At 40.4% G+C, this 19,878-nt stretch overlaps 1 protein-coding gene across 4 annotated transcripts in view; it reads right to left on the minus strand.

Moving 5' to 3' along the window:
* Positions 1-19,878, minus strand: part of AFAP1 (actin filament associated protein 1) — a 110,737-nt gene that overhangs the window by 41,283 nt on the left and 49,576 nt on the right. For all 4 annotated transcript variants that reach the window (XM_056490134.1, XM_056490135.1, XM_056490131.1 and 1 more), the window contains exons 3-4: positions 17,646-17,743; positions 3,869-3,977 (exon numbers count right to left, since the gene is read on the minus strand). In XM_056490134.1, the coding sequence (XP_056346109.1) occupies positions 3,869-3,977; positions 17,646-17,743 (207 nt within the window). The remainder of the gene's footprint in view (positions 1-3,868; positions 3,978-17,645; positions 17,744-19,878) is intronic.

Raw genomic sequence — 19,878 nt, forward strand, 5'->3', positions numbered from 1 at the left:
ATGTAGACTTTGATATATTTTTAGGCCAGAAGGTAGAAGAAAACTCTTGTTTGCTTTAGCTAGGCAATCAGGAAAGATGTGAGATGTAGGAGGAGAACTACAAAGACTGGGAAGAGGACAAGATATAGATTGCTGGAAAGCTCATTTTGCATCAGCTCCTCCCCTATGTGAAGTCAGAATGGAACATACATCTCTGAATCAAAATTAGATAATCTAGTACAATTTCTGTTTTCATAAAAGTGGATGAAACAATATACCTTCATTCCAAAATGAAATGAAAGTAAAACTTAAAGCCCTGGAAGCTTATTTTTAAAATTGAATTGCCATTTTCTGGTCAATTCTGCTACAGGGTGTTTGGTTTGGGGCAGCTTCTATGGCAAGTGGTAAAAGCCTCAGATGATTATCAGTGGGAAAACACTCCAGTTTTTCACTTGCTTCACAAAAATCAAGAGGAGGATGGAAAAACTTCGGATAAATATTTAAACTGACAGATTTGGAAATGTTTATTCTGGAGTATTTATTTTTGCATGTTTATTTAAAAGAATATATAAGATCTACTAGAACTTGCTGCCTCATCCTTCCTACCCCTGAAGAAGGCAAAGAAGCCTAAACAAAAACCCCTCAAATCCAGAAGAACTCACTGCTCATATGCTGGATACACTGTTCTGGTGGGATTTCTCTGTATCATTACTAATGAGATTTTTCCATTAAGAAACTATATTTTGAATGCAAGAATGTCTGGGGGTTAAATTTTATCAGATGAATTTGAAACTTAACTGTACAGGAAGGACAATGTTCAAGCATATTCTAAGAGAGTGGAGATGGGTCATTTTCCCATCTGAAGATGGGAAGTTTGCATGACAGAGACTTTTCTATCATACTTCTAAGTGCATCAATGAAAAGCATGAAAAAATTGAATCTGTTTCAACACACTGTTTTTCTTCCCTGTTGAAAACATGATTTAACTTTTTCATATTGGAGTAAAGAATGTTTCACCACGGATAAAATTACAGGTCATCCCTTTGCCCTATACAGGAAAGTTGATTTTCTTCTGACTATAAGCCCATGCAAAAATCTTGCCTTATTATTAGCAAATTTACTTGGTTAAATCATTAGTTTTGCCTCACAACATTGAAGCCTATTATTTATTTTTTTACAGCAAGTTCTACTAGTTTCCAGAAAAAAAATAGGTGTGGAAAGTGCTGATTGGGACTTCACAGAAAAACTGAAATTCTGCATGTTTAACACCCTACAGGTATTTCCTCTGTGGCCTGCAAGCATTCCAAGTGCAGATTTCCTGCTAGCCATAAGCTGTATGCTCAGCACAGGGACTCTGCTGGCACTGCAGTTGCAGTTTTATCCAAATCTCTGTTTCTAGGAGGCTGAAAGCCAACAGGAGCTTCTGAGACTCCATCCTGACCCAGGCTAATGGGATCTTTGGGGACCTGCTGCCATATCCTGCCCATTAAATACTCCTCATGTCTCCCTTCTGTTTGTGGGACTCTTGGCCAGATGAAGAACTCCTTGTGTGACTCACATCAGGAAGGATGCTCACCCTGAAATGCTCATATCAGCCCTGATGAAACTTGGCTCCTCTTCACCACATCCTGCCTCTACTGCTCAACCTCCAAATTGCTCCATCACATCCAAAACAAGGTTTCCAGGCTCTGAGACACAAACTAGCAAGTGGAGAAAAAGGTCTCTCTCTCCAAAACACAGTGCATTTATTAAGTCTGTTAAAGTCTCAGAGGGTAAGGATGCACTGATACAACATGTTCTGATGCTGCTGATCTATCAGGTTTGGCATGTTTTGCACTTTCTCATTAATCTGACTTCTTTAGACATTGGCTTTTCACCTTCATGTTAATAAAAATGTTCCACTGTTATGGGGAGAAAATCACAGTGGACAAATTATTTGCAATAGTGGGAAAGTTATGGATATTTCATTTTCATGACCATGTTCATGACCATGTTCATGACCATGTGCAATTTTTCTTCAGGTAAGGCACATGGTATGTAAGTCCCTTTGGTATTATTGACATTGTAAAATTATTCCATAGGAATATTTACTTTAAATAATTACATCTATTTCAATAGATGCATTCCTGCACTTTTTCTACTTCAGGCATTTTTTTTCTATTGTTTTTCTATCTCAAATACTCCAGTCAGCTAAGGTTATATCTTTTAATATGCTTTGGTAGCTGATATTAATTACCACAGGATTTAGTGGATGTTTCACATGAGTGAAGATGTATTACTAATTGCACATTGAATTTAAAAGCAACTTCATTACCTGTGAAGAGAGGAATTCTTTTCACACAATTTTTGAGATATGATAAAGTTCAGATAAGAAAGTACAACAAAACCTCACCAAGAGAGGTGCTAATTCACACTAACAGAGCTTTAAATGTCTGGATGTATGTATATATATACATATATATACTTAAACTATGGGATTATTAATTCATTCATTATTTTTAAAAATGCATTTAAATGCTTAAGTACAGTAAGAAATCAGCTTCATACTTTGTCTTGTTTTTCCCCAGGTTTTTTAGCAGTGCTATTAATATTTGCACTATTAACATTTTTCTGCCTGAGCATGGCTCTTGTTTAAAGACAAAACCCAAGTCAGAATCTCACTGGGTTCCAGGGTGTAGCAGGACCACCCTGCAGCATTTTGAGGGAGGAAATGGAGAGAAGAGTGATTCTGCTGCTCTTCTAAGTCCATATGTTCTTTCATCTGCTTTCCAGTACATGAAACTCCTTCTTACCTTGAATTTCTCAGGTTAATTAAAAGCCATAAGATAACATCAGTTTGTGCAGTGTTCAGATGAATGGTATTTTAGTTTTAGGGTGACTTCTACGCATGTTTTAAGAACAGAGAGATAATTTAAAATAATTAAAATGGCTATAAAATAAGGGAAGATATGCCTTTAATCTTTGGACCATAGAAAATAATGATTAATGATAAATCAGCCCAACACAAGTAATAAATTACCCCAGCCAACAAAAAAGCAGCAAAAAGATGTTCATAAATGCTGTTGACTGACCCTGTTTAAAGGGCAGAGCAGTCATTTCAGTGTTTCATCAGGGTGCTCTCAGCACAGCTCCTCTGAAGTGCACAGGTCTTTGGGGAAGTATTTGGGTGTGAGAAAGAACATTTGGTTGCAGAAGGACATTCTGGTAGACAGCCAGAGGCAGCCCTCTGCCTACTGCCCTGAATGAGTGTCACAGAAGTACTGTCACAGAAATACTGTCACAGAAGTACTGTCATGGGCATCACACATGGCTTGTGGGAGCTGCTGTGACCATCCCTTTCCACAATGTGTCATCAGAAATGCTGCAAATCACATCTTTCCAATAATTCCTTTTTTTTTTTTCCCCTTCTATTTGTCTATTTTAGCAAGCAGTTCAGTGCAATAGAGGCACAGCAGGCAGATGTGCAGGTCAGTACCAGTTTCTGAGACCCCCACATCCACAGTGTGATCATTTTAGAGGGATTTACTCTGGGCAATATTTAACTCTGGACTCCTGGTCCAATGCCCCCATTCTCTGTGGTTCAGAGCAGTTTAAAAGGTCAATGGCTAATTTGGACTTTCTGTCTCCAATAGCTGCTGAGACCTGTTTATGTGCTTCTCACTGAGCACCAAGTTTAGTTTTCTGTAAAAGGAGCCTGGTTTGAGCACACCAAAACAGTTCTGCAAATCAATCCAATGCATGGCCAGTGAGGATAACCAGAACTGACCCAAACTCCAAAAGCAACACCTATGACACATCACCACGGAGATGGAGCTCTCAAAAACTAAAAATGCTGAAGGACACTGGAATTACCAATTGCTCAGAAACTGCCTGGCAATATCTTACTCACTGGAAGTGATGTACTCAGGAGCCTTGCCAGGACTAAGTGGTACTGCCTCTTCATAATAGCCTTCAGGAAGGGAGGATGTTGGCAGTGGTGGAGGCCCATTGTCTGGTGGCTGAATGAACAAAATGGAAAAAGTGAATACAGACCAACAAGGTGTTCAATTAAACATGGACAGAACATCTGCTCATGATCAGTGCCAGTGCAGCCAGCTTCATAAATCCTGCTCTTGTGACTATTTCTTATGTTAGCTATCTCTAAAGGCAAGGCTCTGGAGGGCTCAATTAAATGTTCTGCAAGGTAGTATCTTTTAGATGAGAAGCAAATTCAAATCTCAAGTTCCTCATATGTTGTTATTATTAAACAGTAATAATTAAAGGTTGAGACTAGAAGCAGTAAAGAAACATAATTATGCTTCATAACATACTGATGAATTTTTAAATCTATCATTATCACCCAGACCTTTAAGAAAACATAAGGAAACAAAACCTTCTTGCACATCCTCCAACTGAGTCCTTTGGAGATGATAAACACTGTAGAATCCTACTTGCCATTGCTAAGGATCAAAATCAATATAACAGCTACATTAAAAGAATTTTTCTCTTCAACAGCATTAAGTGTAAAAATGCTGAAAATATATACTTCTCCATTTAAGAACTGGAAATCTAATGGATCTATGTAAGAAAAAGATTTCTATGTATAGACCACTTTACAGTGTTAAGGCTTATTTATTAGTGTTTTACACACAAAATAATTCACATTACAGCAGCAAACAGCAGTTTGGTTGGACACTAGAAAAGTTAAATAGCCTGGCAGAGACTAAGAACAGAAAATTTAACCATATTTTCATGATAGGTGTTTTTTCAAGGCTAATCAATTCTTAATATACATATTAATGTTTATAATGCTATTTCTACATAGTGAAAAGTGAGCTACAAACAAAAGTTTGAAACATCAAGAAACTATTACATGATAAACTAAATATGTCAAATATTAATTCAAATTCTAAAATGCTTCTTTTAAATACCTGTTTTAAATTTAAAACTGACCAACTCTTGGTATGTTGATATAACAACAAAGTAAATTTAGTACTCTGTGACTTCTTCCATATGACTTTACTGTTCTATTTCCTTAACAAGTACCAAAACAACTGTATTTTATGGAACCCATTCATATTTGCCACAGGTTTTAGTTTCATATTTATGTGTTAGAGAAAATACTGAAGTCTTTTTTCAGCACCAATAGTTTATTGCATGATTACAAAAATGTAACTTGCAAGCAGAGTCACATTTCCACAGTAACACTTTTTCAGTTCGCGTTTCTTTTTTAATTTTCTTTTTTTTTTTCATGTTCTGACAGAGATGCAGTGGTGTTGGTCTGTACTGGACTGATTCATTGTAAAGGGAATGAATGGAGATACTGAAGTGAGAAACTGGTCAGACACAGACACTTTTGGACTCAGGTGGGCTGACCAGTCTAGCAGAGCCTCCTTCCACATCACACAGATGAGGCCATAGGACTATGCTCCCCTTCTGCTGCAGACCTGAGTTACCTGGGAGGAGCCTGAGCTTTAATAACATGTGCCATTAACTGCAGTGAAATTACTTCTGTGGGCACTTTCAGGGCTGGATTCATCTTTGAATATTTCAAAGCTAGACATCTCCAAATCTCATTGCTGATTACACACCTACGCCAGTCCCCTGATTCTTAACACCATCCCTAAGATGAGTCCCACCCTTAGAGTGCTGTGTAGTTAAATTTGTATCAAGTAGGTTATTCCACCTTGCAGGTAAGAGCTTGTGCACTCCCAGTGTGCAGGAAGGCAGGGAGCTAGTGACTAACCCTGCCCTTCAGCTCATCCAGCATTGACTTTACCTTCACCAAGTAAAACCAGAAACCTTCTCATGGACAATGAACTGATTCATCACTGAACACAGAAATTCCTGGTCAGACTGAAATTTACAATAATAGTACTTCTATTACCAAATGATACAGCCAACTTCTTATGTCACAATCAATTATAAATTACAGTTGGCAATTACTGTTACCTACAATGTGAACCAAATGAGATTTCCTCACAGAGCAGCTTTGCTAGAGAAACTGGCTAGCAAAGAAGCAAAATAAAGAAAAAATATGGCTTTTAGTGTAGTGACCCTGTAACTTTGCTGAAAAAAATCAAACTGAACATCATAACAAAATAAATGAGTCTTTCAAGTTTAGCTGCTGCTGCACAACAGGCATAAGGGACATTAAAAATTATTATATGTTCCTTACTGTTGGAAAATTGACAGCAATTATGAATTGCTCTACACATCCCATCTCTGTGTGAAGTGCTAGCACAGGAGGAGGAACTGCCCCCAGAGAGTTGGTTTTTCCCCTTCTACAAGTGGGTAGAACCTTGTTCTCTTTAGTTAGGGTCACAATTTGTTCCTGGGGCAGTATAGATTCATACCACCCTTTTCATTAGACAAATAAATTTCTTGGTCTAGCCTTTAACCATTTTTCCCATCAGGTGCATAAAATATATGAAATTCCTATCATTATTGAACTTCATTCACCCAGGAAATACATGTCCTGAGTCATTCCAATTTTGACTTGACACAGCACTGAGGTTTCAAAGCTGTATTTTATCTAGGGACAAATGAGAGATTCCAAAAAAGATCAGGAGAAAAAAAAAATCTTTTTTTTTTTAGACAAAATGTTATTCAGAAAGAAAGAAAAAAGGAAATGAAACACAAATGGTACTTGTCTGATTTCGACCCTGCTGGAGCACCAGTCACTTCACACAGCTGGGGCAGGCTGGGCTGTGCAGCCAACGTCAACACAGATGGAATCCATTGCTGAATTAACTGGGCCCTCCTCTCTCAAATGCATTTTGCAGTGCTTGCCATAACAAAGTTGAAAACAATTATAAAAAAATATTTTTTTAAAAAGGCAGAAACAGAAACATCCAACATTAAGTACTTTCTGATAGAAGCATAGCTGCTTTAATGTTTAAAAAAACTGCAATTGACTAAATACAAAATAAAACTATCTCATTCAAATCTGTACCATAAACAACTACATCTTTTGGCAGCTATGGAGTATACAAGTTTGACCACCAAGATCCATAAAAACATAGATGTGTGCATTCTGGTATTAGTTACTAATATTTATCATTCTTTAGTATTATTACTACTGCTAGTTGTATTGTTTCATTCTTTCCACTCAGGAATTTTTACTGGAAGAATTTTGTGAAGCTATGAATTAAGTCTTTATTCAATAACTTTTCAACAGTTTACCTGAAAAAATAAAAGGTCATAAACCCCCACAAAATTATTTACATATTCTGTAAAAAGATTAAATCTAAAAGAACACTAGAACATGTTTAGCTTGAGCGGCATCAGGAGGAAAAACCTGGCAACCTGCAAAGATGGCATTAGCATTAATTTCTCTCTTTTTTCCTTTTTTGTTTTGATTTTGTTTTATTTTAATGACAGGCAACAGAGAAGAAACCTCTCAAAACCAACACCTCTCTAAGTCACAGGAATAAGAACTGAGAAAAGAAATTCACATTACTTTTATCTGGGAAAAGGGACAAAGATGTAGTATGCTGTTATCCAGAATAATAACAGCAATAATGAAACAGTACTGATGAAGACATTTGTTAGGTCCTGGGGTTGAGATCAACTGAGAGATGCTTTAATTAAAACCAAGAAGCAGATGAGGTGATCATTACACTACAGAGCTGAGATCTCTGATGAGATTAGAGACTGGATTGTGCATGGGATGCCCAATTCCAGTTTACAGGATTGACTGTTAAGAGAAAGAAACAAAATGGTAAAAATTGTTATCCTACTGGACTCTGAAACAGACTTATATGGACATTTTAATTTAATAGTGTATTATGATCTTCCCCTCCAGCTGCCCGCCTGTATTCCACAGACCACAAATAAATTCTTTCTTCCTTTAAGCTAAGAAGAACACCCTACACCATATATTTAGTATAAAAAGTATCTTAAAAGTATCTTAGAAGTATCTTAAAAGTATCTTAAAAGTACCTAAAAAGTATCTAAAAAGTATTTTAAAAGTATCTAAAGTATCCTAAGCTACTTTATTTCCCCCTTCTGTCTCAGTACTAAGCAAGATAGACAGTAACTTTTATTTTAAGGATGCTCGACCTGATAATCTGGTGACAATAAGGAAAACAGCCTGAAACACAAAGGAAAATGTCAATGTATAGAGCCTGAGGATATAAAATCTCTTTGTACCCCAATGAAGACTCACACTCTGTAGAAAACAGAAAGAAATCTCTTCCTTTATGCAATGATTTAGGATGTGGAGATTTCCAGTGCACAGCAGAGTCTGTCAGTAACCTGTCTGGCAAACACTGCCAGCAGCTCAAGTGCCACACTCACATGTGTGTTATTACATCAAGCCCAGTTTGGATCCAGCTGGACTCAGAGCCAGATGATGCAGCTGGAACAAGCCCCTGTGTGCTGAAGGCAGCACAGCAGAGCAGAAATGGGGTCACACACTGGGGGTGTCTAAGAAAGCTGCTCAGGAGCCAGCAGGCAAACCTGGGGTGACAAGAAGAAACTTTGGCATGGGACAAGTCATTTGCTCTGGAGCAAGCTTAGACCTGACCTCTGTACAACCCTGCAGCATCTTCAGCCTGGATGGGGGGATTGAGAGCACACACATCTATGATCCTAAACTCCACATGAGAAAAAATGGATGTCCAGGAAGCAAGATGAACCAACAAACTGAGTAAAATACAATTCACAAAATTACTGAGCATACATTTCAATCAGGCTGTTTTTGCAATATTGTAAGGGTTGGAAAGTGGGTATTAGTACTTGCCATGCACTTGGTATGACAGCCCTTAAATAAATTCAAAATTGTGCTAAAGAGAAATCACTATTTTTGCCAGCAGTTGAGGACCTTGGATTCATTTAGATGAAAACTGCTGACTTTGTGGGCCATTAAGATCATATTGAGCTGTGCAATATTAGCCTGAGTGTACACAAGGAAAAGCTGAGAAATATTCTTCATTTGACCGCTGCTTTGTATTATAAGGTTATTATTTCTGAGCTTAGCAGCTGGAGCCCACAAAATCAGGAGCCAAACAATGTGAAGGAAGTCTAACAACTTATCCATCCAGCTTCTGAGCACAAAAGACAACAAAACCAGTCAGACAGCTACAAAACTCGACTTTTTGGAATGGAGTAACCTTGCAGTCCCACCAGAAGGGGGTAACAGGGCCACACATGGGCTGCTGCTGTAGTCCCACCCAACCATCTCTGATTGCCCATGTAATTACAGCACACACCTCTACAGTGCCAGTGCTACCAGGCAAAAAAAGAAGGAATTCTCTGGAAAATCAACAACCAGAGTTTGACATGATGGGAGGCCCAGCAATATGAATCCCATGAGCAGCAGAGCAGTCACCCAGCAGCTCCTGCAGTGCTGAACAGACGAGGGCAAGGGGCAAAGCAGTGCAAGTATCACCAGGCAGAGGATGAGTGTCAGCTCAAGTGGAGCTTCTCCTTATCCTGAACAGGGACTTGAGCAGGCTTAAGGTTAAGAAGAGAAGGCACACACTTGGCACCCTGTCCTCCAGGGAGGGGAGGAACATCTGGCACAGCTGAGAGCATGTCTGCTGGCTGGGGGTGAACTCCTAATTAGAGGTATCAGTGGAGAGTGCTTACTATGTACAGTGACTACAAACACAGCACAGCCTCAGAAAGCACAGCCTGATGATCTGAGAGATCTGAGCAGACTTGCTAGCATTAAAGAGTGAATCAGGGCGTCCTGTGGCTCCACAGTGTGATCTGAAGATTGTCTGGAGAGCATTTACACATCTACCTCAGAGCTGAGTTACTGTTTCATGAGATAACAACACTTCTGCTCAGGTACCTGAATAACCCTTTCACCTAAGAAACAGGAAGGCAAAGATGGCAATGAAGAGGAAATAGTTACAGAAAAACACAGTATATTGACCAAGTAGAAAACTCAGGTTCTTGCACCTCTGGTGGCACTGTCAGTCTGTGTCCAGACACAAATTGTCTCAGTTCTTGCTGCTGTATGTAATTACACTTCAGATAGTAAATAAAAACAAAAAGACTGGAGCACAGAATGCACCACTGAAGGTACAAATAGCTGGAAAGAGTTACACCCAAACTCTGTGGAAGACTGAGATGAAAACAAACACTAGACTCAATGGAAGGAACACAAGATCTAACAAAATAATTAAAAGAGAAAGCAAATGAGCCAGAAACAAAACCAAGGTATTTCTGTACCATTCATAATTTATAATAAAAGATTATTACACAGCCATCACTCAGACAAAACAACAGACTTGACTAATGTCAAGCAAAGGGTCTGTGTATACAAAGAAATGAAATGGGCTTTAATTAATGCTAGGGAACACTTTCATACATATTACATGAGAAAGATTAATCTGAATTTTAAGCAGCATGGGGCTCTCAGTCAGAGTTGTTTACTATGACTGTGCTCAAAGAGGTGTCTCTATTCCCCAGAAAAAACAAAATCACCTTTCTCTTTCACAGGAGTTAATAAACTCATCCAAGTGTGTGACATGGCAGTGAGGACAAGGCAGTTCAGTGATTAAAGTGTAGGCAATGCCATTTCCACTGGAACAATATTGTCTAAGGGCCTGAGCACTGCATCAAATTAAAACAAGAGGAGACTTGGTGCTTGCTGCCCTAATTCCTTCCCCATGTATTTGTGCACAGAACATTAATGGCATTATCAGGAAAGCAAAAAAATCTGGTCCCTAACTCTCAACACAGGGAGGGGGTTATAAGGACAGGTACAGCATGGAAACAAGAAATTAAAAACCTGAGGTCAGAAGTGTGAGCATGCTACAGTAAATGGTGGGACAATATCTTATGAGATCTGTTTAATAAATTTCTTATAAGTAATTTTAATAATTTTCCAGTAATTTAATAAATTTCTTAAAAGTAATTTTAATAATTTTTCTTATAAGAAGGTCAAAGATTATCAGTATCTAGTTAAAAAACACAAAAGGGCAAATAGTTTTACAATGATCAGAAAAGAACTTGGTAAAGAAGTTCAACTAACTTATTCAGTTTAAATGCAAATTCCACTTAAAGGCAGCTGAGAACAGCTCATTCTGGCAGCTTACATATGAGGAAAGTTTTGAAATATGGTGATGTATATTGCTATAAAGATATACTATAAATTAATTGAGAAGGTAATTGCATTAAGTAAAACTTTTCTGTGGCACCATTTGCAAACGTGAAATAAATCATCAGCAGAAATTCACCAACCTCAACCATGGAAAATGGGAATGGCAACTAGAGTGTCCTGCAAGACACTGCTAACACAGAAAAGAGGTGGTACACATTTCTTCATCCTTATTCCTTATGCAATCACACGTAATATTCCACAATCCCAGTGTGCCCAGGTGGCCAAGAATGTCAATGGCATTGGAATGACACCTGGCCTGGATCAGCAATAGTGTGGCTAGCAGAACCAGAGCAGTGACTGTCACCCTGTTCTCAGCACTGGTGAGGTCACACCTCAAATCCTTTTGGGCTGCTCACAACAAGAAAGACCCTGAGGTGCTGGAGTGAGCCCAGAGAAGGGTAACAGAGCTGGAAAAGGGTCTGGAACACAAGTCTTAGAGGCTGAGGGAGGTGGGAGTGTTTAGACTGGAGAAAAGGAGGCTCAGGAGGGACCCCATCCCTCACCTGAAAGGAGATTGTAGCCAGGTGAGGTCAGTCTGTTCTCCAAAGTAACAATGAACAGAACAAATGTGACAGTCTCAAGTCAAGCCAGGGGAGGTTCAGGTGTTAGGAGGGTGTCAAGCACTGAAACAGGCTGCCCAGGGAAGCAGTGAAGCCACCACCACTGGAGCTATTTAAAGTCATGTAGATGTGGCACATGGGGACATGGCTTAGTGGTAGCTTTAGGCAAACAGTTGGACTCAGTGATCTGAAGGGTCTTTTCCAATGTAAATGGTTCTGATTCTGTGTCCAGAAGATTGCTGTTCTGGTCACTTATGATCCAAGTACATGATCCTTACAGCAGGAGCTCGGGAGAAATCCTGGTATTGCTCACTAGCATTAAACCATAGCTCAGAATGAAACCCACAGATACAGACATTTCTTATACACAGGGGAATGAAATGAAACATGAGAGGAATATGACTGGGATTACAGAGGACATCTGAAGCACACGTACCATGGTGAAAGGAAAGTGACCTACTTAAACACACAAAGACTGGCAATGAACACTGGGATGGGGGAACAACTTTAAAACTGAAATGGTGGGTTAAAGAAACCCAAATGCTAGTAAAGAGATTTTGTTAGGTTTCTCAAAGGGTTAATATTTTGTCATTGCCTGCAGTAAGAGTAACTGCACTGATAATTTTAAAAGGCCTCTTTACTTGTTCCTTCATTATGGAAGAACTTGCTCAGACCTGTTCAAGCTGAAGGTATAACCAGCTCTGAATGAAACAAATGAATATTTTTTAAATTTATTTTTGTGGCTTTTGACTCTTCTTTAAGGAAAGAATCTGAAAATTAACACTGTCTTAAGACCCTCTTTAAGAAGAACAGAGAATAACAGCTGTTCTTCAGTGTTAGAAGAAAAAGTAGATGAGCAGAGACTCCCAAGTGTCCACCTGACACATGGACCCCTTGCTTCTGTTACGGCGCTTTTTTCAAGGCACACTTTAGAAGAGGCAAAAACACTGGTATTTTTTGGATGCAAAGAATGATTAATATAATTGGTGATATATCACCTCCAGAATTCTTTTGATTTCCAGGTGATTTTTCTTCTCCAAGGACACTGTCTCTTTCCAGCATTTTCTAATAAATATCTAAGAGTTTACCTGCCAGGCAGCCAGATAAAGGGAGGCTGTCATATCACTTCTCAATAGGAAACCCATTTATATGAAGCACTCCTACAGAGTGACTGTGTATTGTGCAGGAATGGGTTGGAGAAAGATGACCCATTCTTTTGATTCATATCTGCAGGGTTCTGGAATGATGCTGAACATTTGTTGCAGTTAAATAATTATTAAATTGTCAATATTCCAAGAAAAACAAAGCATACACTCGATTTCACCATGAAAACCATGCAAAATAGCTAAGAGTGCTGTCAGTGTTTGATTTTGTTGGACAGCACAGGGCAATGAAATCACCTACTGTCAGATGTAATATGACAACCAAATGCTCAGAGGCTGGAAGTATTCTGTCACTGTCATGCTGAGGATGATTTATGCCATTAATCCTCAGGCATCTGAGCAGTGGGACACACTAGATATTATCCTGCTGCCTCAGTGGAAAATGTGCTTCAAGGCAACTTGGTGATAATAGTGCAATGATGGGATCCCAGGTGCTAAACCACCAGCAGCACTTTGGAGCATGCACAGAGCCTTGGCTCTGTTATTCCTCCAAAGCCATCCCTGAGCACTGCCTCGTGCCTGTCAAGAGCAGGGGAGAGCCACAGCAGCAGCTGTTGGTGTAGAGGTGGATGAGGCAGGCTGAAGACAAGCCCTGGCAGTGAGCAGGTTCAGGAGAACAGACAGGAGCCCATCTCCAACACACTGACCCCCTGCTCTGCAGCTGGCCCAAACAAAGCTTCAGAGTGCAGGCTCTGCATCCCTGCTGGCACTGCATCCCTGCTGGTCCTGCATCCCTGCTGGTACTGCATCTGGCACTGCATCCCTGCTGCCACTGCATCCCTGCTGGCACTGCATCCCTGCTGCCACTGCATCCCTGCTGCCACTGCATCCCTGCTGGTACTGCATCCCTGCTGGCACTGCATCTGGCACTGCATCCCTGCTGGCTCTGCATCCCTGCTAGCTCTGCATCCCTGCTGGTCCTGCATCCCTGCTGGTCCTGCATCTGGCACTGCATCCCTGCTGGCTCTGCATCCCTGCTGGCTCTGCATCCCTGCTAGCTCTGCATCCCTGCTGGTCCTGCATCCCTGCTGGTACTGCATCTGGCACTGCATCCCTGCTGGCTCTGCATCCCTGCTGGTACTGCATCTGGCACTGCATCCCTGCTGGTCCTGCATCCCTGCTGGTACTGCATCCCTGCTGGTACTGCATCCCTGCTGGCACTGCATCTGGCACTGCATCCCTGCTGGCTCTGCATCCCTGCTAGCTCTGCATCCCTGCTAGCTCTGCATCCCTGCTGGTCCTGCATCCCTGCTGGTACTGCATCTGGCACTGCATCCCTGCTGGCTCTGCATCCCTGCTGGTACTGCATCTGGCACTGCATCTCTGCTGGTACTGCATCTGGCACTGCATCCCTGCTGGCACTGCATCCCTGCTGGCACTGCATCTGGCACTGCATCTCTGCTGGTCCTGCATCCCTGCTGGTACTGCATCCCTGCTGGTCCTGCATCCCTGCTGGTCCTGCATCCCTGCTGGCACTGCATCCCTGCTCGTCCTGCATCCCTGCTGGCACTGCATCCCTGCTGGCACTGCATCCCTGCTGCCACTGCATCCCTGCTGGTCCTGCATCCCTGCTGGCACTGACAAGTGGAGACTCAGCCCTGCAGAGGGACTCAGTGCTGCCCTTCCTTCACATCCTTTATCTGCAGCATTTACTTTACCTGATGCCCAGAAGAGCTGCACACCCTTTAGCTGATTGAATCAAGAGGGAATAAGAGCTTTCTACACCTGACAGAAAGTCTGCTGGACCAGATGTAGCCAAGGAAATGCATACAAAAGAGAATTACTCAAAGATTGTGTGGTTAGTGATTTTCTTAATTCAAGAATACCTAAGGCCCAACTTTGTCCCTCAACTTTGTCTCTTCAAAGCCCACTGAGTCCAGAAAAACTCTCCAGGCTCTAATGTGTTTTAATACCTGGAGACTTTGTTTAAACTGTTAACAGTCTGTCTCTTAATAAAATGAATTTTATACTCTTTGTTCATGGGCTGATGAATAACGAAACTGATAGATTTGGCCTGAGCAAATATGCAGGTCTATTTACAGATTTACAAAGGAAACCTTGCACAGCACCTGCCCACACATAATTCTGGCTCCTGGCACTACTTTAAGGAGTATTGAATTCCTTCCCACCCACACATCTTTACATAAGTAGAAACTTCAACACCAATTCAGACTAAACATTTTTGAATGCAGAAATCCTTGAGTGACATAAAGAGAAACAGTGGTGTAAATGAACCTTTAATTTTCATCACACTCAATAACTGATGGGCTAAACCCAGAGATTTTAAAACAGTGTATAGTTTATTTGAAGTTATTGATTCCCACTTTTAGTAAATTCCTATGCTCCATCAGCACAATGTGTTTTCACTGGAGGCTGAGACAATCACTAGATGTTACTTAGCAAGTGGAAAAAACCTTCTGTCCTGAATAGCTGTCAAAAAGAGGTGCCATACAGAATGACTTCCAATTTGCCATGTGAAGAAGGGCAACCAGCAGTTGGATATTCCAGCCTCTGTTGGGCCCAGGGAATTTTTTTCCACTCAGCTATGAAAACACAGTCTATGTCTCACAGTCTATGAGAAGTGGCTAGGAAAGGTAGCTCAGTATTTATAACACTGTGATTATGCACAGTTTTCATAGAGACTGGCATCAGCTACAAATTTTTAGGACTCCACTGATACAGGGTGGATTGAAAATCCCCATGCAAGAGCAGTAATGGATGGGAGAATTAGATCCTGGCCACTAATGTCCTGTGTATGAAAAGAAAGATAGTATGACAGGTCTGAATGTATCAGTAACAATAATAAGGGTCTAGCAAAGAGATATCTAATAGTGAAAGGTTTCCAAGAAACAGCTAATGATCAATTCCATCATATCAGTGTGACTTCAGGGGAAGAATTCAAAGTCAGACTGGGGTCTGAGCTTACCATAGTGTCCAAAGGACAAAAAGCTGATGGTTTTGTCTTTCCCTTCTGATTCCTCCTGGTCTTTTGCAGGACAGCAGTAGTCTGTCATCTTTTTCACAAAATACAATGTGCTACCATATTAAAATATCACCACTCATAACCTGCATTTGGATATTGCAAGACACTGAGAGGCTTGGGACATCTCCTGGCTCCTGTCATAGTGGCACTGACACCAGAAAGGGAGGTGAAATGCACCACTGCCTGACAGCAGCAACAGAATTGCAGGAACACTGGCAAAAATCAGCTTCTAACACTATGGAAAAACTTGATGAATTCACTGAGGTGAAAACATCTGCAGTGTTACAGCAGATCACAAGGGAGGGCCATGTTCAAACTCTACTTTGCCAGGCTCAGCATGGGAAGACCACACCACAGACCAGCCAGCTCTAACTGAGTCAACTTCCATAGTAATTCCCACAGTATCTCAGGGAAATATTTTTGTTACTAAAAAATCCAATAACTAACTGCAAAAAATCAGTGCTGACCTTCTGGACCTAATTCATACTTCACACCATTTAACTTGCTGCAGCTGTACCAACTTTAGGGGAATTTACACATTAGTGTATGAGAAAGGAAAAGGAGACGAGTCGTCCTAAGGAAAACAACTTGAATCTTCAGAGCCAAACTGAACCCACACAAATAGAAAAGAATTTGGTTTCAGTTTATGAAGGTGGTACCTGAAGTCTACATTTCAAAGGCAAATGCATTTTGCATAATTTTCCAGCTTCTTCTGAACCCTTTCCCTTCTAATTTATGCTGTATGTATTTTGAATTAAATAAAAATAATCAGTTTCTGGCACTGTTAACCATGAAATGGATTCTCTAAGTTTCACTGCATATTAATAGGAGTTCTTTTGCATCCATTAAATATATGCATAATTAATTTACAGTCACAAACCTAAAGCTGACATTGCTTAGAGAGAAAGTAAAATGAAGGTATTCCATACAATATATGTTGTTGTGGTTTTTTTTACTTTTTTCTGCAGTCCATAGCATTTTACAAAAGGTTGGCCAGGAGCTGCATCTGTCCTTCTTGATTCAATGAATCTGGGTCTCCATGGATGGTCCTTATCATTGTGCACAAAATTTTCCACACAAGAATAAAGAGATGGATACTTTATCAGTTCAACCTTCAACAGGATAAACCACTGCATGCTTATGCTTACACTTCTCTACAAAAATGTTGAAAATGTTTTCTTCATCATATCTACTGTAAGGTCAGTATGAGAGAAGCACTGAAACTTGTTTACAGTTTTTTTCTCTAACAAGACAGCTGCTCCCAACTGGAGGATTGAGTTACAGATCTCAATCAGTATCTTTGCTATAAACACCTCTAAGAGTGAGTGCATCTGCTTGATCTGAAGAGAATTTCCTACCCAGAGACTGGGCAGGAAAGGCACTAAAGACTTGATTCAAAAAATAGAAAGTATTCTTCCTTCATTTTAAAACTCTGCACTTCATTTTTCAGTTACTGGAAGGAGTCTTCTCCTTAGGCTTTCTCCAGGAAATGTTACCAAAAAAAAGTGTAAGAAACAGTCTGGGACCTGTGGGCTTGGCCAGGCCAGCCTCCAACACTGGACAGATCAATCTTTCAAAGTAAGGCTATGCTGCTCAGACTTTTGTCTGAATTTTGAAGATCTCCAAGAATTGCCACTCCACAGCCTTTTCAGGTGACCTATTCCCAGGCTTATTTCACCACACAGAATTTTTTTATGTTTCTTCTGCAGGCTGAACCAAATTCCCTCAACCAAAGCAGAGGTGAGAGGAATAATGATTTCCCTGGACTTGCAGACTCTTTTCCCTTGTAACCATTTCTGTTAGGACTTACCATAAATACATTCTCTCTTGTGTATATTTACATAATTAAAGATAACACTCACCAGCCACTGCTGAGGTATTTCTGGCAGAGGCATTTGAGGAGGTGCTGGCAAACTGTTGGCAACTTCTTGCTTCTGGACATGTTCTTTTATTTCTAAACCTGGGAAGAGCAACAAACATCACTTAATACCTTGGTGGATGCAAATGGGATACTTTTTTCCACATGTGGATCCCATGTCTGACTGTCACACACTGAAATCTGGGACACAGTTCTGATCACAGCCCACCTCCCAAATGCAGTCACTGAGGCAGGAGTGGAAGAATGCTGGGAATTCAGGAATTTAATCAAGCAGAGCAAACACATACTTGCTCTATATGATAATGACATATATGCTGTTTGGATCAACAAATACCAGACACTGAAAAAAATTACAGGAAATCATTCTGAACTGCCCATCCATCTCAAACTCAAAGACTTGAACAACATTCAAACACGCTGCCAGGTGCCTGCCAGATAAAAACATTTATTTGGGGAATATACCATGTTTGAAAACATCCCAGTGGCACCATACAGTGACTAAAACACAGCCTGTGGGCAGTGTGTGACCAGCTGCCTTTTTCAGTGGAGATCATCAACAGTTGCTCCCGTGGCACATTTTGGATGGGCAAGGCCATCATGCAGAAATGATCCCCAAACCATCCTTCATGCCAAACAATGCAGAAGAGGGTAGAAGAAGAGCCCCTGCCTGCCTTCTTTTTCTGGAAGTGATGGTGACAGCTCCCTGGCAAGCCCACAGTGCCCATGCTCCCTGGGCTCCCTGCTGCCACCAGCACCTCTGCCCATGGAGCTGTGGTGTGAGCCCAAGTGCCAGGGGTGCAGGATGCTGTGACAGCCCAGCCTGGAGCTCTGCTGAGGCACACTGCCCCAGCCCATCCACCATTAACAGAAATGCACACCGAGCATATTGTCCCACCATTTCCTTCTCATTAATTTTTTATTTTAATAACCTTGTAGTTTTCCAGGTGAATTTGGAAAGGGAAAAGAATTAATGTAAAAGCTGCTTTGAGAGCCCTTTGTGTCATTGTTGCATCTCCCCCACAGAAGAAAAGAGGCATGATCAACTCACTCTGTGTTTTTGGCACAGTAATTTAAATCCAAGTTGAACTCCCTTCATAGAAACAGGATACTATTTATTCTTCTAAATAACAAAAGAAGTTTAGGGTGCATCTCCTCAAGGTTCTGGCAAAAGTTCAGTCCATGGACTGTACCCTGCTTAACCCTAGACTGAATTTAGTTTCTAGTGTTTTGCTGCTTTTTTAAAATATATATTTACATAGTCAAATGGATGCCTTTCAGTCGAGATCATGTAATTCTCAAAAATGTAATCAATGATGAAACACTTCTTGTCATAATATCCCAGTCCCACTGGCTCTGAAGTCATTGGTTGATATGCAACACTAATTTATTAAACTGTCTCTAAAGACTACAGATTCTTCTTTCTTCCTACAAATCAAGAGAGTGATTAGTCTTGGGAAACATTCCTTTTTTCTTTTTTTTCCAGTATAACTTTCACTCGTTGCTCTTTACATAGTATGAGTGATGAGTCCATATCATGACTGCCATCCATATCCAAGTCTCCCATGCTTTCCATAACAACCAGAAGGCATACATAAAGGGAATTTTACTGAAAAAAACTCCAAAATATTCCATAAAAATATTAAAATATTCCATAAAAATATTCCATTAAAATATTAATACTTGTGACTCTGTAAAATTAATTTTCCCCCAGTTTTCATGTATGTGTGCTTAAACAAGAACCTGCTCTAACATTTAATTTCTTCTACCAACTTACACTGCAAAAGGAATACTACAGGTTTAGGGCATCAGGTCCTGTTAAGGAAAACAGGCAATGTTGACAGTCACATTAAATCACTATATCCAGCAACAGTTCTTCATCCAAAATAAACTCTTTGTGTCTTTGTTTTTTAGAAGAAAGTTTGAGTTTTAGAATTAAATGCCAAGTGTTTTCTTCAGACCTACAATCCTGCATGCCAAGGCTAAGGAAGAAAAACAAGGTTTATAGTTTTGCCAGCTATTCAGAATAACCACTGGTTTGGATGCAGGGCAGGTTGAGGCCAAGCAGCTACAACCTGAAGAACACATCTGCCTGGCTCAGTTCTCTCTGCTTGAGAGATATTAGATGAAGAACACAGTGTGCATTCAAGGGAGATGGAACAAAACAAGGCAGAAGATTCCTAAAGAATTCCCCAAGTAAGAACTCACTCAGTTTTAAG

The sequence above is a fragment of the Oenanthe melanoleuca genome, chromosome 4, assembly GCF_029582105.1.
Source record: "Oenanthe melanoleuca isolate GR-GAL-2019-014 chromosome 4, OMel1.0, whole genome shotgun sequence".
NCBI lineage: Eukaryota > Metazoa > Chordata > Aves > Passeriformes > Muscicapidae > Oenanthe > Oenanthe melanoleuca.